Source organism: Phymastichus coffea, unplaced genomic scaffold, assembly GCF_024137745.1.
Source record: "Phymastichus coffea isolate CEN01 unplaced genomic scaffold, Cenicafe_Pcof_1.1 PCOF00198, whole genome shotgun sequence".
NCBI classification, from domain to species: Eukaryota; Metazoa; Arthropoda; class Insecta; order Hymenoptera; family Eulophidae; genus Phymastichus; species Phymastichus coffea.
In genome coordinates this window covers 73,155-96,719 of record NW_026707009.1, presented here as the reverse complement: position 1 = coordinate 96,719, position 23,565 = coordinate 73,155, and the positions used below count along the sequence as shown (strand labels likewise).

Genomic DNA, 23,565 nt, shown 5'->3' with positions numbered 1-23,565 from the left:
ATTCAAAAATTTAAAGTCTATTTTTATCTTTTTTTCTTTTATCATTTCTCATTGTACTTGTATTTGTAGTTGATTGCAATATTTCTTATTATTTCCATTAAAAGATAATATTCTTCTGGTTCCATTAGAATAATAGGATTAGAGTGTTTATATATTTAATACCATTTCGTTCAATGTATTAAAATAGCATTTCATAAATACGTCAATTAATAATTTTGTCAGAGTTCAGGACTCAGCTGGAAAAACTTTTATTCATGAAATGCACTGTTTCATAAGTTAATAGCTTTTATTATTCTTTCACATTATAATTTCGACACAAAGAGAATAGAGAAAAGAAAAGAAGAAAAAAGATGTAGTGGAAGATTATATTATGACGTATTAGTAGGGATTTAAAACTCATTTCTCGTTTCCACGTAGATTAATCCGAGCGTGCTGAAAATAAGATAACCCTGGTAATTACGAAAGTTATTGTCGTTTTCGTTACTCTTTCAGCTTTGATCCGTTGATCCTTTCATTGGATAAATGGGTTGATTTGAAAAATTTTTTTATTTTCATTTCCTACTTATTAGATATATGCGCTTTTCCTTTTTCAGGATACTTCAAAAATGTTCATTAAATATGAAAATGGTGGAGATTAAACTCAAGCCGTCTGATTGGAGCACTACAAATATTTTATTGGAACCTTAGAGATTGGAGCATCTCAGAAATTTCAATAAAATATTTGACGTGTTCTAATTGGACGTCTTGGTTTTACTCTTAATCTTTCTCATTCAGTAATTAGATGCAAATTCCATCCGTGTAATTTGCAGAGTGGGTTCGGTTATATGAAGTCTTCAGTATCGTATATGACAACTTCAGACTTAACAAAATATTATAAACAGGATAAGCTTTTTTGATATTTAAAATATTATAATAATATTGATAAGTTGAACAATAAAAAGAAAATAAAGAATTTATCAAGGAAAACGTCTGAAAAACTATGTTTTTAAAGTTATTAGTTCGCTGTCACTTTCTGCTAGATCCGATCAATAATTCAAAAGTTTGTAACTATTTGTAATTTGCATGAAAATATTTTATACTTATATGCGCCCACATGTAAATATCTTAATTGCTCAATCAATCACTGTTGAGGATTTATTTTTTGCTCTAAATTATATTGACTTCAAATTGAAGTACATTATTTTTTCTAATTATATCTAAATACTTTCAATAATTAATCATATAATATTATAAAAGTAATAGATCCTGTACTAAGAATTCATATAATTAATACATTTTTTTGTAATGCATTATTAGATTAACTATTCTTAAACAACAATTACAAAAATTAATCATAATAGAAAAGAATGACTACTGAAATATTTGACTTTTCCATAGTGTGAAGAGTAAAAATAAAAATATATTAGTCACTTTTACACTGTAAAATATTATACAACATTTAACACCGACAAAAAATAGTTTCACGATATGTATAAGTAGCTTTTAATTAAAAAGAGTAAAGAGAGAAGTATTTTCGAAAAACGATTTGCTTGAAATGTGAATAAAAAAACAATGCTCAAGATATGTTTCAAAGTAGAAAATATTTCCGAATACATTATATACTTCAAAATGTAACTGATAATAATTTCTGAATTTATTATATTTTCTTTCGAATATAAACAAACAATATAATAATTCTTCGAAGATAATAGCAGCACAATATCTTCGCTCAGGTCCCCTCACCGGCAGATATTGTTAATATCTTATAGATTAAATTAAAAAAAATATATAATATAAAACTTGTATAATTTAGTGTGTATATATATATTGTATATATACACACACACACACACACACACGTATATATATATATATAACCACAATAAAAAATTAAAAATTTAGCTACCACATTTGACTTTTTACTTACTTTGTCTCATCAATAAAAACTGCTTCAAGCACGCGTGCTGCATACCGCAGATTGCGTTGCAGAAGATCAGCAGAAATTTCACCGTGTTCCAACTTTCGCAGAAGGCATCTCAACCTACAGACAAAATAATCCATACAGTACATTAATAGATCTCCTAATGGCATTTTTTTACACATATAATTATTAAAAAAAAAAGTTTTATTCGAATAAAAATTGATATGCTGTTAGTATAACTTGATAAAAAAATTAAATATACAAAAAAAAAAGTTTATTTGAGTAGTCAAGAAATATTGTCAATATCTCTTCCTTAAGACAACAGAAGTTCACCGTAGGATCAATTCATCGATTTTGTCTTAGTTTCTCGCTAAAAACAGTTTCTCTTTGGCCTTATTAATCTGCTTATGAATTATTTTGCTAACCAGTTCGTCGCATGATAATTTCAATGCTTATTAAAAGAATGATAATGGATATGAACTGACAATGATTTGCCTCTTCAGTAAGCCACAGAAAGAGGTATTATCGTCGCTGCCAGTAGCTATACGCTGTATCAATCTACAATGGTGTTTAAATTATTACAGCTAAACTTTCCATTAGCATTTTTCAATTTTTTTTTTCTAGATAATTAAAAATTTATTTCCTAAACTATCTTTCATTAATATTGTAAATTTCAAAAAAAACTTGTCACCGAGCAAATGAATTTTGCTCTTTTTATTACTGTTATTTATTATTTAGATAACTAAAAAATTGTAACTGTTTGCATTTGTTATCAAAGTTATGTCACTTATTGAAAACTGAAAAATGAAGTCTTAATTAATTTTAATTACATTTTTATCAAATATCTGTAGGGTTCTTTACAATTTTTATATTTTGTTCTTTATATATGACAAATTAAAGTAATGTTGACATTCTTAAAAAGTGATGACATATCAAGTAAATTGATTTTTTCATGATCTGATTGATTAAAAGGTAATTATGTGCGTTGATATTATGTGACATATGGATATGTGCGTGCATTCGATATAATATAATTTATGGCGCAACAGCTGATATTTAATGAAATCCTGGTATAATTAACTTTCGAGGCGGTTTACATCGATTTAAAAAGAGAATAATATATATTTTCATATTTTCATTTTCTGAAGATATCAATTTATTGTACATATCTGTTATAAACTTTAGCTTCTAATAAACATTATGAACAGTGAAAAAAACAGTAAAAATAAATAAATTATTTCATATAAAATACTGTGAAGTGATTCGGTGCAGTAATTTATTACAAAAATTTTTTGGAGTTAAACTTATAACGAGACAAACCCCAAGACTACTACAGATGATAACTACATTATTCAATGATAGTTTTGTTACAATAATATACCTATTGGTATGAAAATATTTTTAAAGAAGTTGAAAATTATAAACAAATATGTTAAAAAATAAAGAATATTAAAATGTTAGATTGAGCTAACAGTTCGATTTAAAAAGAAAACGAAAAAAGAGAAAAAACTTGGTGCGCTGCTCATTATCTGCAGTTCTAATTACAACCTCTTTTCATTTAAAATTATAAACTATTCTTAATTTTTTCCACTCCTGATGTTTGATAATTATATTAGTAATCTTGATCTTAGGAGTCATCCCTATAAATAAACTACACACTTATTTTATTATAAACGTTTCGCAATTTTATTTATTGCCACCTCAGTACATCTGTTGAATATATATTATTATAAATAAATGAATTCTTTCAATATTAGTATTGTATTATAATATAAACATACGTTTTGTAATGTAAACGTTTATAATTAAATAAGTGTGTAGTTTATTTATAGGGATGACTCCTAAGATCAAGATTACTAATATAATTAAAATTATAAACATAAACAATAACGAAGAAACGTCTACCTATTTGCGCACGCATTTAATACTTTAAAACATTCGACAACTTGTTTTTAAAAGGGGGACAAGAGATAAAAATGAAATCTTACCTGAGAGCTGCCTTATCACACGCGTCTGGTGTATCGACGGCGGGCAAAGAATCCGTCGCTAAATCCACGTTGTCAAGAATTTCATCGAGATCGACGGACTGACCGTGCGGATAAGCTTCGGGACTGTCGGAATAACCGGGATTTTCGAAGCTCCCACTTGTATTAGTTCGATTTTTAGCGGAACTTCGACGAGTTATCGTTAGTGTGCCTTGCTCTGTAAAATAAGTAGAATGGTAGATGTTCATGAAAATCTGTTTGATTAGAGACATAAAAGTACTTTCTAATTGAGATATATTTCATTGTCTTACATCAGATGCAATTATTTAACTTGGATAATTATTTACTCATTCTTCAAACAGTTATCTTCGAGTAAACGAACTATGCCTAACTTCTAAATATGTATTATTAGACTATTTAAGCTATGAATAAAGATTTATTTATTAAATTATTGCCTTAAGCTTCATCAATATCTGTCTCTTAAGGTCTAATTAGTAATTCAAGATTACTTTACAGTGGGAGTACGGTAATTTGTTCTTGTTTAAATTGTATCGCTCGTGTTTATTTAGTATGATAATATTTATTTCATATTTTTTTGTTTTTATCAATATTATTTTTTGTATTCGGAGAGTATTTTATATAGTATTTCAATGTTTAAATAATAAAAAAGAGTATCAAAGATTTATTAGAGTATTATATACTAGGATAAATATATTATTAGCTTCGATATGCTACTGGTACTACAAGAATGAGTAAACATATCTGTATTTGGCCTCATAATAAATAGTCTGTCCCATCTCTAATTTAAATACGTACTTTAATTTAATACATCTATGCATATGTTCCTACAGTTCAGTACATTTTACTTTACTAAATCTTACTTTAATAAGAAAAATTTAACAATTTATATCAGTCATATTTCATATTTAGCGCTTTACAATTTAGACCTTTAACAAATTCAGTACATATTCTAAGCTACTGCGGCCGTAAAGATGAATTTAATAAAAATGTATACAATGTCGTCGTCATAAAGAGCCTGTAAACCACAGCTTAATAAGAAGCATAGAAAATGGAGTACGTAAATAAAAGAAGGGATGATGAATTTCTATAGTCTTCGTAGTGATCAATGGTTTTGCTTACAAAATTGTTTCCACTGAAAATTTTTAGTCGCTTTTAAAATAGATTTTGATAGTATTTGTAGCGAGCTTCTTAATTTAATATTATAATAATAAGAATGTTTTTTTTTAATTTATTACTTTTTTATTTAGTTTTTTTCAATAAAATTCTGTAATAAGTTTATAATATATTCAATTTTATCATGATAAAATTATAATAAATAGTATATACAATATTTTCCTACAAAATACTATACTATAAATGTTAGTATAATATAAATATTATACTATAAATGAGTTTATAAACTAAATAGATTTCAAGTGATTTTTATTTCACCCCATGTTACAGTCTGGCGCATGAGATATCGGTAAAATAAGCATCTTACGATAGCAACTCTGTTGCGTAATCAGTTACAAGTAAGTTTTAAAAATCGAACAAGTTTCCGAATTATTTAAAAGTTTCTTTCTTCGAAAATATTACAATAAAATGAATGATACTTTAGGAGATTTTACTACTTTTAACATTTGAATATCTATATAACGTTTTTTTATGGCGTGCCATGTAAGTGATTTTTTGAAAAGTCATTATTTTTGTATGTAAAGCACTATTTGACAGATTTAAAAACATATTTTTATTAAAACGGTTGATTATGCATTTTTATTAAATTATTTGAACAAAATATATATCATGGCTTGAGAGATTGGTAAAGGAAATTAAAAAACTATACAGTACATATGTTAGATTCTATTGCTGTTTTATGCATATTTCAAGCTATAAAAACCTGTAGAGGGTGCAACTGAATAAAAGACTATAAAAAACGTCATTATACTTGTTTACGGTTAAACTTTATCACTCTGTTTCGATTTTTGCATAAATAGTAAGAGTTGTCGAGCGTTCCTATCTAGATATCGTGAAATTCCGGAATGGAAAGATGCAGTAGTTGTTTCGCGGAATCTAGACTCTGTAAAGTTCATTGAACCTGTTCAATTGAGGTAAATTCATTTTGAACATGAAATTTTGCAAGTGAATTAAATGCGTCATTGGCTAACAGTTTACGCGTTGACAAGATCACAATATAATATTCATATAAACTTCTTGAAGCACCACAAGAATCGAAAATGCAGCAGGCACGTACGATGCTCAAAAAGGTACGGCTGAGAAGCTAGCACGAGTTGAATAAAAAGCAACTTACTTGGCAGCTGGCCATTGCGACCTGGAGAAGGAGAGGAGGAGGACGAGTGTTCGGGCAATGGCGCTGGCGGTGCTGCTGCCGCTGCTGGCGAGTTGCCGGCTGCCTGCTGTGCCGTGGCACCGACGGCGCTGCTAGGGCTAGCCGGAGTGCCGGCGACCGGCGTATTGCCTCCACCGGCTCCGACACCACCCAGTCCAATGTCGTCTCGCGTATCTCGTCGTTCTGGCGGAGACGCAACTGCAATAGACATACATACGTTTTTCCTTCAAATATTTGCGCAGTTATTTTCATGTACCGCTATTATAATATTGTTTTCTCATAAAGCTCGACAAAATACAACTTTTATTGAGCTTAGTTTTAGGATTATAAAGCACTTGCATCATGTGCAAGAAATTCACCGGATGCCCATTTTGGGCTTATCATTTTTAATAAGTTAGAAATCTGAATTATTAACATAACTGGCCAAAATCTACAAAATCGTATTGTTTTAGCCAAACAATGACTATTAATTATGTTAATTAGCGTGAAGTGTTGTTGAAGAAAAGTAAAAAGTAAACGAAGAAAGGTAATTGATACAATTTTAATCTCTGATATAGGTTCGTATATGTCGAAATGATATTCCCGTGTAAGAAAGTCAAAACGGCCCAACATTGGCACAGCAACGTTAACCAAGACTGCCGGTACAGGCCGCCAGTGCTGGTCCAACGTCATCTGGGTAACGAAATGATAAGAATGGGCCAAGGTTATGTTTTCAGTAGTGAGCCATTGCCGACGCATTGACCATGGCTCAGTACTGGTAACGCAATATTTGTTGTCATTGTCGGACAAGCACACTATCAAGCTAATAAATAAGAACGCATTTTTTAGCGTCAACGTTTTCTTTATTTATTATTGAATTATTTTACATACTACATACTCATGTAACTATTTATTTAAAATTTAATTGCTAACATTTTCAAGATAAGTATGACGAGTAACAAATTAGGTAACAACAATATTTATACAACATTTATGTTAATACTAAGAGGTCAAACTTAACGAACAATAGTATGTGCACTCAACCTAATTAAAGTAAACACATAGATAAAAAATGTCAATTATCTTATAAAATTTACCTCGAGCATCGATCATTACGTTTTTGGGATAAGTCAAGCGCATCAAGTTTTTTTATAAAAATATTGCCATTGTCGCTACAGCTGCTGCTCGACGATGAACAGAGAATTTTCCTTTTCAAGGATCTTGATTTTTTGAGATATGAATAACTGTTCAGCATTGCGTGGTATAATGAAAGCTACTCGGAAAACACGATACTTATCATATATTTTAGGTTAAAATGTTATTATTAATATTCTTTATAAACATGCGCATCATGATTAACGATTAGTATTGTACCAGCGCTGGAAAACAAAAAATATTAAAATCGTTCAAAAATAGATTATTGGTACAGTATTGGCTGCCGGTGCTCGGACCATTCTTATCAATTCAATGTTGGCTCAAAGCCGGTCCAGTGCTTGACAAAACTAGGTTCGGTTGCCAGTGCTCCAACAGTATTGGGCCGTTTTTGCAGTCATGGCAATTCTTACATAGGTTACAACGTAGTCTGGCTATAAATCTTATTATTTAGCCATCAAATAGTATTAGCGATAATGTTAATAATCTGGGATATTTTAAACAGAATTTGTCAAGTAGAAAGATAGAAAAAAGAAGCAAAAGAAAAGAATTCCGGGCGATATTGCATCTATGAATTTTTATTTTACAATTCCTGATGTTGGTGACTGCTGGTTTACATATGAATACATCTAGCAGATCTAGCAAGCGATCTCCGTTCGATTTCGAGCAAAATTCACCTGGCACGCTCGATGGAGAATCGAGAGCTGTGCGATAGTATTGAAAATTTGTTGGTTGGCGTTTTCTTTCTCGTTGAGCGATATATTGAATTTGGAATGTTATTTGGCAGCTATTGGTATTGTAAATTCAAAGATTTTGCAGGAAAATAAAAGGCGCTATAAATCAAAATGAAAAGAAGACGTGTGCATGTACGTGGGATAGTTGAAGGAGCAGGGGGCGGAAGAAAATCATAGCCCGCACGGCGCGATATTTCGAGAAGGGCGCGAAACGAAGGACACCTGTCATAAATAATGAAAAAAAATCCGAGGATACTTAGATATTTGAAGGTCGGCTTAGATATTTTTAGTGTCCAGCGCATTCTGCTGAAATTGATCGCGAAAGGTCATCGACGGTAAAGCTCGTAAATAAATTGTCAGCCAACGCCAAGCCACGAGCACACACAGATAGCCGCACAAGTTGACCGTCACATTGCTGTGTCTTCGTCGTAAATCGAAACATGCTGCTTCTTAAGAGCTCTCTACGCCCAGGAGAATCATTAGGGGCCATGTGTGACGTCAGTAGATTCGCCAGTAGTGTGATTTAATGGTCGCCGAGAAATAAGAGAATAAGCTTTCTCGTAGTGTGCCACAGGATCGAGAAGCACTATTCTTCTTTATTCCTTCTCTCTCTTGGCGATACAAGTTTTGCGAACGTCACATGGGTACGTAAAAGCGGGCACCCACGAGAGCGGAGAAAGGAAAGAGATTAACGAGGGCCGTTAAACTGAAAGGGTATCAGGACGCCGGCTTGCGCTGGTTTGCTGCCCACCTATACGCCTGTTCGACAAGTGCCAACCGCGACAGGCTAGCGGCGCATAAAAATCCGATTAAAAGCCTGCGGTATCTCGAATTCGCTTTTATAGCGGCTACGCTTTAATAAAGACCAGCGCAAAACTCGTCCTACAGTAGTTGTTGCGCTTTAGCTGATAACGAACCCTCGCAAACTGCGCAAGATTATTTCTCGCTACGATCGCATTATGTTGGAAGTAACGCTTCCGACTATTGCCGCCGAGTTTTATGGATGACAAGCCGCTGCTCAAAGTGTATTGCTTATTTTCTGCGTGGCTCTCGATTCGGCGATCGGTTTACCATATCGTACGAAAGGACTCATTGGTTCTTGCCAGAGTGCCGATCTAACAGGCCAGCGAGTTTTATTAAAGATGTTTATATTAGGCATATATATTGTTAGCCAAATAACTGACACATAAAATAGGTACACGTGTCAGATATTTCGATGTCCAGCAGGGGTCAGATATTTTATAGCTTCGAACAAGATATTGGACATCGCAGAAAAGCACCAACAGCGAGTAAATCAAGATTTTGCCGTGAATTTTGTTAAGTGAATTTCACAATCAAGTACAAACTGAACTGAGTTTGAACTAACGTCTTGCGATACACATCTGCTATCAAGAAACACTAACATATTCATTTAGGAGAGAAATCCGTAGATCAGTGCTCCACGAATCAAGTGAGTTCGTAACTATGATACACTGGTAGATTGAATGTTGTCCGTGAAGTGCGTATGTGTGCTCATTGCTTACACTACGAGCGGCTTCGCTCGTCCTTCGAATCAATTATCAGTGTGGCAATATAAGCCCGTCTGAATTTTCTGTTTGATTAAACTCTGCCTGAAACCACAAATGTAATCTCACTACCGTTCTAGTGAACGTTGAATATCATTTTCAAACAATGGAACTGTAATTGGATTTTTGGCTTCTAAAATGATTATACAACTCATTTTAATGAACTTATTAAAAAGTTCTAAAAAAGCCTACGATAGCAAGAATTAATTCCAAAAAACTTTCTATTCGAAGTGAACAATATGTTACCGAGAAGTACTTATTCTTTGAAATCATTAGTATGTGTACCAACTAATTCTTTTTTGAAATAGATGTACGGGTACACGGTGTATTGACGTGGCTCAATTCCGGTAGCTTATTGATATTTTGTAGATAATTAAAATGTTTATGTTCCACCGAGAAGATAAGACTTGACAAAAATTATAAAGCAGAAATTGCTTTTCAGCTGCTGTAGTATACATGGATTAATCACGTTGTGTGCTATTCCACGCGAGTGCTTAACCTAAACCTGCTTGTAAACCACAACTGCCAGATGCTTTCTAATCCTTGTCATACAACAAGATTGAAATACACCTTGCACTCAATCTATGTATGTTTACAAAATGAACTTGGAGTTTTCAATAGATATACAATGCTCCAGACACACACACATTGTTTTAAGCTTAGAATAACATGTATCAGTATGTATATGTGTGTGTATGTGTATTTTTGTAAACTTAGCTGGATTTTAGGGTGTTAGTACCATATTGTGAATTTTGAAAATCTAATCTCGGATTCTTATTCAGCGACCTCAAAAATTTCCATAGACTGAATTTGATATCTATCTGACAACATTTTTTTTTCGACTATTTTTTGCTATTAGTCACTATATTAGATCAGCCATCTTATATTTGACCATGCTACCTTATTAACCCTATAAGGACGCCAACTACCAACAATTTAAGGCCTTAACCAATTGAATAGAAAGTTAAAAATTTTTTTTACAAACTTGTATAATTGAGGTTTTTATTTTGTCGTGTATTGTAATCGCCATATTAACCATCATATTAATATTTTCGAAAAAGTCATGTGGTTTCATAAAGGGGAGTTGATAAGGAACAATTTGAGCCCTAGATAGCCAAAATCTATCCACGTGAATTTTGGACAGAGCTTTGTTCCATTTGACAAAGAAATTCCCATAAATATGTGTGTGTGTGTATAACTTCCGAAAGATATGCAGCAACTAACGTGAAATTACAAATAAAAATATTAGCTGGGAAGCGAATTTAAAGCGTTTAATGTTTTGCGAGTTGCAACTAAAGCATTTGCCCGATGTGTGCTTGTTGTCGGGACCGTACAGGAAGGCAAAAAAAACACGTGGGCACGAAAGAGGAAAAACCGTGCACAAAAACCGGTCAGGTTGGTTTTACGTGCAAATAGAATAAGGGAAACAGGAGGGAGCAGATCTCAAGTGCGCTCGCGGTACATTGCGCTGCAATGGCGCAAAGCCTATATGGAAGTGCTATATTGATTTGTAGTGCTTGACTGCAGGCCGTAAATGAGATTGCCTGACCAATCGATTGTCACTGCCGCGACAACAAATCTATTGTCGTACGTTGATTGGACCATAGGCAAGACCGATCGAGCAGCCCGCCAATTGAAATAAATACTAACCTTTACCCAACCCTTCCATTACCGTCTTTTCCTTTTTTTTTCACTTTTTTTTATCTGACGATGCTGCGCATTTTGTCGTTCTTGTATCTTTTTTTATACGTTTCAACCTCCCACCGGCTGTATAACTTTGGTTTTTCCTTTTGTTCTTTTATTTAGCTTCATACTCTCTTTCTCTCTCCTACTTTTTCGTTATAAGCACTGTTTGCTCTTTAGTACCCACTCTACTTTTCTGCAGTTTTATCCCCAGCGTTTTAATGAAATATTCCATGTTTAGACTTTAAATTATCACAATTAAACTTATTTGAACCTAACTTTGTTGAGAATATCTGTATTACGAATTTATTTTTTATTTTGTGCCCCATTAAAATAATTTTAATACAACTTTCATTTTAGTTTTTTATTTGTTTATTGAAATGCAATATTATTTTGTCTCTTGAATCATTGAAAAATGCCAAGCACGACTCCATTTTAATCAAATCACATGAGAAAGTCGTACTCCAGATCTAATAAATACGCTTGTAGGAGCAAGTGCCCGCTTACATGTGCTTCAAAATGAAATTGCTCCTTGGATTCCGTTTTGATACGGCTAGCTGCAGCTGGGCTATATTCAGACACTACAATTAAACGTCACTCAACCATAAATCATTTTAATTTTTATGCATCATAACGATAATTATACTTCTCTAGTGATCTTTCAAAATTTTATATTTTTCCATCAGCAAGGAATAAACAGTGAAACAAGGACTCATTTCAAAAGAAAACTATTCATCTCGTGCGATGCTTGCGGCAATAAAAACATCAAGAGAATGGGTCATACGTTGAAGGTAAAAATTACGCATTTTGCCAATATTTATGTAAAAAAAGTGAATATACAGCGGAATAACAGTTGAGTCATGATAAGTGTTACAGGTTGATTATTTATTCGTGACCACTAAAGCTCAGTTTTCTATGATTGTTAATCATTCATTGAAGGCTCGGCGATAAATAAATGTAGATATGCTGTACGTGTCGCAGCGCAGATCGTTACATTTTGCAGCCTATTTGTTTCCATTCTTCCTGTGTAAATTGAAGCGTAGATAAATTACTAATGCTTTAGAGGTTTTAAAAAGATATATGCGTTTGTATTCATTGTTCTGGATATCTGAACCCGTCTCCATAGTTTTCTTACTTTTCAAGTTTTAGTACTGAATGTAAGTATTTTTAAATTTAATCTAATGTATGTCCAGGGTTTTCTCTTATTAAATGGTTGCCTTCTTATCGATTTTATCTATTGTATCTTTATGCACCTTGATTACAATTGATTGATAACTAAATAGGTCGTGTAAAAGATTATTATACCGTTGTGTATAGTTTCCATGGTTATTGTATTGCTATAAATTTGAATATACTCTAATGAACCAAAACTAGATCTCAGAAAGATATATATATTTATTATAGAATGCTCGTAACGCCTTCATTGCAGCGGAATAATTCATTGTTCATAAGTAATTATGCATGTGTCAGCAATGATGGGTATATAAAATTATTGATGGGCGAAGCACTAAAATAAAATTGGAAAGTGAGCTTGTGGGTCTACTACCAAGGATGTGGATAGGATCGATAAATTCATAAAATACGTTGACGAGCGTTCGGGTCGTTAACGTCAGCGTTTCATCTTTTCCGTCCTAAAAATTATGTGGTTAACTCGAACTTGAATTCCTCGCAACATCTTTGCAAGAATTGGCATGAGTCCCTGCCACTTGCAGAGATACGCGTATGAGTGGCCAGATTTAGTGCGATCAAGCTTTTTGGTTTCTTCGCGTGCATTGACTTTGCGATCGTAATTCAAAAGTGCTAAAACGTTTTGAAAGGCGAGCCGCTGAAGAGGTTTAGAGGTCGTTTCGAAGAAAAGCTTCAGCTTACATCCATTAAAATTTTACTTGCAGTTTTCGCTTAGTCCTTCCCATAACGCCTGTTCCGCGAAAATTGCAACCGAAAGGGCTGACTTCTACACTCTTACTGCGAAGGCTCTTCCTTTCTCGGCAAAAAAAGTATGTGAAAAACAGTGTCCCACACAACCAATGTGTAGAATTCAATAATGTTTCGTAAGTAGTCTCTCGCTTGTTTCCTTTTTTACTTGTTCGCGCCTAAAAAATATTTCAGCAAAAAGTAAAAATACAGCTTTCACGTCACGCAAGCGCAAATGAAAAAAAAAGCTGAGACGACTTTTCAAGATTTCATTTTGCATTTTGAATACATACGACGTGTCTGGAGTGGATCTCGTAAAGTGCAAATTATTTTGCGACCGCTTGCATGGCTTTAATGCGTTAGAGAAATGAGTAATATGGCAAGTTCATCACGTTAATGAAGAACAACGATCTATTTTTTCCTGAGAGATGAATTGATGTAAGAATTAAGCACGAAAGCGAAGTGAAATTCTCTACTCGCTATTTTAATCAACGAGCATTTTGTTCCAATAAAATTATGCTTGTTCGTGAAGGTCAAAATTTCTTAATTTAGATAGATTAACGCTTGTAAAATGTGAGTCGAAAGTAAATAGTTCATAAATGGCGAGCGAAGATAATGTTCATGAGCGCTCGCAGTAAATGTCGTAAATGATGGTTTCAGTGTACTATTGGAGGAGCTGTAATATCATGTGTAACGAACGTTATGAAAGTCAAATGTTTCTGATTTATTGCTTGAAACGAATCGTCGGAAAGTCATCATTGGCAAAAGTGGCGCGCAAATATTTACAAGCAGTTCTCATTGCAGTGTCCACCGATGTTGGCACGCTGGAGTAGCAAAAAAAGCAAATGACGGCATAGAGGCAGACTGTGTATAGTGAACACTTATTATAGCAGCGAGACACGTCGATAATGCGTAGTGGCGCTATACGCACTGTAGCCGAGCAAAAGCAACAAACACTTCGACACCGATCGATCGGTGTGTGTCGCCGAGAGAAGCCGCTCGCCACATACGCACAGACACGCGCACACGGGACAGAATGTCATTTTACAAAATCCAATCCCACTTGGATTCCCGTAAGTCTGCAGCGAGTCAAGTTATCTCGCGACATATTGTGCTACCGAGTTGGCTTCCGACTTTTCCGCTCGAGAAAGTTAATTCAATAACAACCTACCGTTTTTCAATGCTCAAACTCTCACCTGACTCTAAATACAAGCCACCTGTTATTATTACTATTATTACTATCGTCCTCATTGCGATATCCCGAGGACAGATCTTATTCGTAATCGTTACCTACTATATAGAGATGTTAGGCAGATTGAATTTTACATTTTTTTATTATCTACTTACGAGCTAGCGAGCTGGCTGTATCTGAAAACTGATAATAAGGAAAGATCATGCGATTACAATAATGATTATTTACGTTATTCCTGTCAACATTTGAACATATATTTATCAATATTTTTAACGCATCATTAATTCTCACGAACTATTAATTCCTGTTAACGCGAGTGTGAAATACATTGGAAAACATTTGAATTGCTTAATATTTCATCAAATATTTGAATTTCAATGGCAAAAATGAATCTCAGACTGTGCTTTCTTTGTTTTTGAATGAAAGCTCGGAATGATTATTAGTTTTTAGGTGCGGCGAAATTCTGTCAACGAGAGAGATTTATTAATCAGATACCGAGCAACAAAATAGTCGCTTTAAATCGTAAATTAGAATTTAAAAAATATTGAAGTGAGCACAGAGGTTGGAAACTTGACACAAAAAGCAAGTCTAATTACAGTAAGATTTATTTGAAAGGCGAGCGGGAGTTTTTTCGCTGCGAAATGATTGCCGTGCAATTTACTTATTTGCAATCTCGAACCGCGACGGAAATTACATAAAGTTATTGCCGCGCGCGAGCTTTTCCGTCTCGTGCCCGTCTCGTTTTCAATTAATTTCAATAAAAACCGCGGCAAAGCCTACGGCTCGCAAATTCGAAAGGGTCAAGGCGCAAGCACTCGAAAGCTGTGCGCGCACTTGGCTGTTATAATCCGAGAATCTGCGGATGGCGCTTCGAGTGGGTTCTTCTTCGATTAGTCTTATCGAGTCGAGAGGGAAGGCTTACATAGTAGAAGGAGAAGCTCGTCGCATTCGCAAACTACGATGGCCTTCTTATCAAATGATTCCATATTTGCTTTTACTCGTATATAGAGCAAATGATTTGATCTCATTTCAAACGAAATGTTTGTCGATAAATTTGTTTTTAAACGAGCGTAATCCGTTCGAGACATATCTTATCTAGAAGCAACAGCTTCGACTCAATCCCATGCCAGCAATTCCTAGCAAACGTTCAACTTTAAATATTCTCAGAGCTTTCGCAGCATATTTCTTTATATTTACTTGGTAAAGCTCTTGTGTAGATATTTATGAAAGTAGCCCTCTAAATAGAGGGCTTATACAACATTGACGCTATGGCTCAATCTGCACAGCAGGCCGTTCTTGCGAAAGTTATGGCTATTCACACGACCAAGAGGGAACCAGCGATTTGGCAAGCGAACCATATATTTTCTATTAAAGGACGTTTGCTGGAATGCACTTCGATGATGTTTGATATGCAAATTCTTGAGTAGAATGCGGGCGATATCAATGAGGGACCTGTGCGCCCTTCGATGCAATATCCGTCGTTTAATATTTAGGTCAACGAAGCCACCGAGGAATTCGGAATATCCACACAATTAAACAAGGAAATGCAATAAAACTGTAAAATTCAAGGAAGCAATGGCCAAGTCTATCTCCTAATGCCTCGAGTACACACAGTCGGTATGCATAATATATTAAAAGAGGACTGAAATCGCGTATGCGGCTTGGAAGGAATACTCGGCGACGACGACTTAAGTTTATGTCGTGAGCGCACGCGACGGTGGAGACTATCAAGGCAGCTGGGTGCGCGCCCTACCAAACGAGAAAAGAATGCGAACCGTATAATGCTTGATGAGAATCGCTACCGTGCCTAGCAGCCTTTGAATTTCCAGCGGTCGACGCACGACTAGAGCTCGCGCGCTTCATTCCAAATCCGCGAAACGTCCCGTAGATCGAACAAATATGCCCACGAGGTCCTACACAAAGCCTTACCTCCGCCTTACCTCTCGCTCTTTCCATTTCATTCGACACTCTTTTAACGGACTTTACCTAAACCTAATCCTACAACTGAAGTCGAATACATTGGAGAATAGGTTTCCTTACTTTCATTTTCTTTTAATTCGCAGCCCTTCAGCGACGAACCAATCTCGGCAATAAACTTCTCTAGTAATACAAAGTTTAGTTCACGTGTATTTAACTCAGAATGGTCTTTTTTTATGGTTCCTTTCTGTAATTAAATTACATTCTTGTGCTAATTAAACATTTGAGTCACGCACGGGAAGGAAGAACATCTCAATATGAAAAGTATACAAGTATAGATTTGTCAATACAGAATTAAAATGCTGAACAGACTGGAGTCGACCTAGTTTGTTTGATGAATTGATCAATTATTTATGATGGCTATAAACAGAGCTTTTCTTAACTAAAAATAATATAAAGTGACCGCAAGTTTATCAAAAAATACTTTTATACGAATCAGGTTAAGGTATGATTGGAATTGCAAAATTGATTACTTATCAAGACTTTAATTTTTATCGATTTCTCATGAAAAGTAAATCGTATCAACACGTGAAAAAATTGCTAAAAGTACTTCTTTTTGCGATAGATGAACCTGTTTAATTAATAATCAAAACTTGGATATCTCATGATGTTTGACGTTTTAACGTTATTCATTTTTGTCTTTTCAATCAATAACCTACTTCTCCAGTTAACTTAATATCGTTTTTTTATACAGAATATTTTAATGAAATTTAATTTTGAAAAAATTAAATAAAAATTATTCTTTATGTTAAGTTTGGAGAATCTTTCGAAAAGAAATATAGCTATTGGTTTGCTAGAAGTTTTGATTAACTTATATTAATTTTTACCAACTAATTTCTAGCTTTGAATCAAAATTTAAACTGTGCTATTTTTATCATTTCATAAGAAGATAAATTACCAATATTTATAACAAGTAGGGAATGTTGTGTAGAAAGCCTAGTCATATTATAGTTTAAGAGATTCATTATATCAAAGAATTGATTTCAAATTACATTATTATTTTTAAATTAAAAAGGAAACGAAGTTTGCCATTCTCAATGAAATTCATACCTTATAATTGAACATTGAAATTCAAAACTAAGTTTCAACATTAAGAAAAGATCTTTTATCAGATAAAAAAAACTTTTTCTTTATCCCGTCTATTTTATAAGACTATAAATGTATCTATTTATAAGACTTTATAAGCTGGTTGTTAACTTCGTTGATGTAAATTGACTCATAGGCTGATAATGGTAAATGGAAAGATAAAAATTTTTATTCATCCTTTAAATCAGCTTGAGCAAGAAGAATTCATTAAACTGAATCAAACTTTTTAATCTCTCTAATTTAAAAGAGGATAAAATCTACTCTTGGAAGATAACCATAATAATTTTAAAAATGTGTATAGTTGTAAAATTCATTATAAATTTGTAAATTGAAATATTTTATGTAGCTGCATTATCAAAAACTAAATCAGAAGCTCAAAGAGTTGTATAACTTTATTTTGATACCTAGAATATTTTATTTTAATTAGAAATCAAAGCGTAAGATTGCTCGTATCAGTGCTTTGAAAAAATGTTTCGTTGTAAAAAAGTTAAAAAAGGTAAATAAAACCAAAATCCTTCGGGAGGTGATGTAGAAAATAACTGGAGAATATATGTAAGACTTATTATATATATTCTATCCTATTATAAATTAATATAGATACTTGTATCCCCAAAATTTATTCGTACTTGAAATCTTAAAATATTTCTACAATTAATATAACTTCATTGTAAATAACAACTATGTTCTCATCTTATCTCTGTCATTGATCTTTTTCTTTATTTTTTTGTTTATTCCGTGACAAATCGCTTGAAATTGGTTCCGCGCGCACTGCATAAAATATTGCTTCGTGACACGTGTCGGATGTGCTGTGGGGTAAAGAGCTCTTTTATCTATAAAAACGATAGCGCGATAGCGGTCGATATTTACTTTTGTATCTACCTGTCGCTCGTTCTGTCACTTCGTCAAATTGGGTTTTACTTGTAATTTTGTAAAAACAGAATCTACTATGGTACTTTGTCATCTCAACATTCGCCAATACACTTTGTTGTCAGAGATATCAATATATTATATCGTGAGAATGTCATTCATCTGATGTTAAAAGTTTTCAAACTGTTCTAATGGAGTATCAGAACAACTTTTATGCATGACAATATTATTCGAGCGTCCACTAAAGAAAATTACCAACGCAACTTGATTCGATAGTCCTCGGTCAAAATGTAATTATTCATTGTAGACATTTTGTTGAAAACTCCGTCTTGAGGCATGCTACAAAATAACAAATGATCCTGCAAAAGAGGCAAGGTTCTGTTATATAAAGAACATTTATAAATTTTCAAACCAGTTGGTAAGTTTGAACTTAAAAGTACTCTAAGATTGGAGATACCCAGTAAGAATAATCGGCACAGCTCTTGACTCAATTACAGAAAAAAAAGGTGTTAAAAGATATCTAATAGATATTTTTTGTACATTACGTTTTCGCCGAACTTTCTAGAAACAAAATTTATATGTTTGTCGATTAGTAATCAACACGATACTTTAATATTATGTTTTAATTTGTCAGAATAGTACCACACTCTTTATAGCTTGTATGTAAAATAAACTGTTTATCTGTCTTTTATCATACTTTTTACAATCAAATCGTTGGATCGCGTGCTCGAAAAAATGATCAACACAAATTTTTACAGTAATCTTATTTCTAATCGCTAGGTAATTTTTTAAATGTTACAAAACACATATACGCAAAAGTGACGTACAAGAATACTGTAAGAGTCTATTCTGCACAATGCAGCATAAGCTCCATTAAGAAGGTTGATATAAACAGTGATGGATTATGTAATTATTCACTGTAGACATTGCCAGTTGAAAAAGCCATCTTGAGGCATGCCGCAAAGTAATAAATGATCCCACACAAGAGGCAACTGTTGCTCTGTTATTTAAAAGGGATATGTACCTAGAGGAAACAATGCGCTGGCAAGCCTCGCGAAGCGGCGGCACCAGGGACAGAGGCTGATCCCCTCCCACACTCGGCTATGAGAGTAGGGGAGCGGAAGTAGAGAGAGAAAGAGAGAGCACAGCATGGTGCACCTGGATATTGATTATCGCGCGATGACGCGCCGCGCACGCACCTCTGACCTGTTTCACCTGACACCGCAGCCGAGCTTTTGCGAAATCCCAGTGCAGCCTCCGAGATTCTCAAGGATTAACATGCTTACCACACCTGTTCCATTCGCTATCCGCTGAGCTTTTAGCTTTTTATTTTTCTTTTCATTTTCCAATTTACTCACATTCCATTCATCTCTTCACACTTTCATTTTCATTGGTTCTATATACCTTCTTTTGCGCTCTATAAACTCGACAACTTTTTAAAATTCAGGACGAACCGCGCTCGCGATCACCTGGAGCGTATAGATTAAGAACAGACAAGAACATATTTTATTATCGATTTCATATTGCACGAGTCAACAATTTACTGACAAATATCCTGCCTTTGTTAAACAAGCTTGATATCGTCGTAGGCAGACTTTTATATTTTGCTCTCGTTAGTTTGCTGCCAGCTAATGGCTAACACATATAGGAGTATTGATAATCGTTCCGTTCGTGGTTTTTATTTTTACGCCAGCCTTTTGAAATCAATAGTGAAAAAATTGAAATTCTATGAATAACTGCGAAAGTTATACAGAAAGTTTTTAGATACTTCATAACGGAATGTTTGAATGCAAGCTGTCATAACTTTTTATTCTAAGAGTTTTTGAAATTTTTTATTCGAAGCAAGGGTAGGCGAGATGTCACGTTCCGCGTCCCCGAAAATACTAAATTACTTTATGTGGATAGTAATTTACACTCCAAAAATGTTTTTTTTTCTTTACATTGAAAAAAATTTAAGGACGGATTTGAACAAAAAATTTGTAAGACATATATTTGGCTTGATACCCAAGCGAATTCTTTTCCTCCGCTCGCGAGTGTGAAATCGTAAAAGATACGTGCAGTATAGCAAGAGGCTTCAAGCCGTCGCTCATAGTTTCTAGCTTGTTTAATTTCGCTTGGAAGATCCTTCATAATTCAATGACTTTGTCAGAGCAGTGCCATTTTACCAAAAAGAGCTGAAGATTCAAGACTCGCGGACAATTCAAAAGGTATTCGTTGTAAAAAGAAAGCGCTTGTGCAAATTTTTTTGCGTTTCGTTATCTCTTGTTTACACTAGAAATTTAAATTTTACTCTTGACTGACATTTCGCTACTTATGAAATATATCACATTTTCTAATTGTCCCGATAACAAAAACTATTCACAATAAATAAATACCATTTTAACACTCTTCTTGTTCAAATGCAATAAATTATATATTGAGGTTAGCATTAACATTAAAGCACAATAGCTTGCTCGTGACTCTCTTGTGTAATTAATGAGAATAAAACATTTTAACTTCATTGGAACTGCGGCAGATCGTTTGTTTGGTAACATTGATAAAATGACAATCGGTCGGTTGACATTGCGCAACTCGTGTCAGAGAAACAGGAAAAGTAGTTCGACTTGCGCGTGGAGATTCCGATTGCATTTTGTAATTACTTCCGGTAATCGCATAGACGAACACTTGGCACATGTCTCTGCATTTGTGTTTGCACGTCCTTGACAGATTTATAGAGTCAAGTTCACACGCATGCAAGCACTACGATCAGTAATATTGCTTACCTTCACACCTTATCACATCACATTGACCATTTCGTCGTCAGTAAAAAACTTTTAATTTCGCGTAAATAATTAAAAAACCCATTTAGCATGATTAATGACTGCAAAAGTAGGCATTCGTAAATGAAGACTCTAGTTTCTTGTTCAAGCGTTGTCATTATTTTGTTTGTATAAAAATGAGTGGATTTGGTTGCAAGTAAAACGCGCCTGATTGCAACGACAGTGCCCTAATTATACAAGCACACAAAGACGATACGTGACTATCTACACTTACTCTAGAGTGTTGAATTTCATTGGAAACTGTTAATTAGAAAGATTCTTCGAAGTCAGATTTAGCATATTAAAATAAATGTAAATTAGCAAGATCGTTAATGGTTTTTATTTCTGATCTATGTTGAAAATATTTATATACTTGCCTTTGCCATCCTTCTCCCATAAAGCATCTCCGCGGCGTACAGGACTGTCACTCATTAATCCAGCTGGGCAGATTGTAAATCAGAAAGGGCCTTGGCTCGTGCAGCAATGTGATAGACGACAACGCGTTGGATATTAATTCGACAATAGTCGCTTAATTTAGCATGCTGATGAAAATACTTGGTTGCGATTCCCCTGGAAACGCCTGTGCAAACAGATGCCTGTAGGGCGCGTGGAATAACGCGTTGCAATCGCTCCGCAGCGACGTCACACTCGTGCGCCACAGACGAACGCGGCGATAGATAGCATTTAGTATTTGTTATCTCCAACGAAGTGGACCACCTTGCGCATACGAAATTAGCCGTGCGGATACCCGTACACCGCAGCGCCGCAATGCGCGCGTGGCAGGGAAAGTCGATGCCACCGTTTCGCTTTAATCCTTTTGCACAAAGCAATCGCTTAGGCTCGCACGCCGATCGCGCGTATTTGGCGCCATGACAACTCTAAAAATGCACAGATCTACGCCACACTTCATTCATTCCCATTCCTGATGCACTAGAACCTTTCCTCGGGCAGTCCGTATTAGTTTCACACCCGTTCCGCAATGCCACATAAAACTTGTCAGTCCAGCGCACAGTTGAATTGGATGTGTTTTCGGATTCTCGTGCCACGACCTCTTTGAATTTCCCTCGAGACGCATCATTCAGCGGGCATCGCCGCACCTCTCAAAAGCACCCTTTGTTACACTGTAAATTTGATAAGTCTCGATTACTCCTTTCAACTGTGCTTTTAGAGCAAAACCTTTTCTTCGGAGTCAAACAACTGATATGTAACGTCATAAGACGTTCTTCTTTCAAATCAAACCGAAATCTAAATAAGCGAGAGTCGGCCATGAACGTGTTAATCCAAAAATGCGTTACAAGCAGTTTGCGCGAAATTGTTTAATACGAATGTTTGGCAAATATCTTAGATTGAATCAAGTGAATGTAATTTCAATATAAACTTAAGCAAACTGCAAAACTCTGACTTGCGGATTCTGCTATTCTACTTAAGAGGCTCCCGCAAGAACGCATCAACAAGCTACAAGGTAAAGATAAACTCACTTAGAAATATTTCTCATTTTTACTCTATATTGAGCCTATCTACTAGGCACATATTGGTAGGTCTTTAAATGATTGTATTTCTCCTAACGCTCAAGACGTCACAGATATATTTATCCTTGTTTTGCAGCAACACAGAATGATAAAAATGTATTGGAAAGAGCTCTTATCGAAAGATTACGCAGAAGTTTACGAACTGTAAAAAAAGGCTCCAAGGTGTACGTGAGCGGGCTGAGAAGGAAGATTCTAGTTCTACCCCTTGTTGGCTACATAATCCTGTTCTGAATAATAGATCGCTGGGAAGATGCGGCTAGAGCTGTAGTAACTCACTTTTACTCCGGTACGAGCGCGAACCTTTATCTTTCAACGTGCGAACACTTCGTTGTTATAATACATGAAGAATTTATGCTATAGGATACTCAAATTGAATATTACGAATATCCATTGTCTCGTAACAAAGCACGTACTTATTATATTACTCATCAATTTGACGTGCTTGGAAAATTATTTGTTATATTTACGAAATTGGATGGGCTTATATTGGTGAAAACTTTACATGACGCTTTCAGAAAAGACGGATGTCTTGCAAAGTCATTTGTCAGATGAGTGAATAATTTTTCGACTTTTAATCAGAACATTAACGGTGCACTTCTAAAATTAGTTTTCTAAATTTAAGAAGCTCTTATATATAATAGAGCTGGCACTGCATAGCACGTAGTCGGCTGAGTTCGATCGTCGCTTTATTTATTCTTAGATGTCTCTTTCAAGTCACCAAGATCGCAATGCGAATTTTGAACGTCATCTCAGTACGACGGGAAATTAGCTATAAACATAAACGACTCAAAGTTTGAACCGGTCAATTCAAACCGAAGAAATAATTACATTAATTAAGAAATTTGTTACAAGCCGTC

At 34.5% G+C, this 23,565-nt stretch overlaps 1 protein-coding gene across 9 annotated transcripts in view; it reads right to left on the bottom strand.

Annotated features, from left to right (window-relative positions):
- Nucleotides 1–23,565, bottom strand: part of LOC131673792 (dual specificity calcium/calmodulin-dependent 3',5'-cyclic nucleotide phosphodiesterase 1-like) — a 125,592-nt gene that overhangs the window by 34,989 nt on the left and 67,038 nt on the right. For 8 of the 9 annotated variants that reach the window (XM_058952075.1, XM_058952076.1, XM_058952077.1 and 5 more), the window contains 3 exons: nt 6,194–6,430; nt 3,889–4,102; nt 1,907–2,020 (listed from right to left, as the gene is read on the bottom strand). In XM_058952075.1, the coding sequence (XP_058808058.1) occupies nt 1,907–2,020; nt 3,889–4,102; nt 6,194–6,430 (565 nt within the window). Of the gene's footprint in view, nt 1–1,906; nt 2,021–3,888; nt 4,109–6,190; nt 6,431–23,565 lie in introns of all 9 variants that reach the window. The other variant, XM_058952073.1, reaches the window with a different exon arrangement.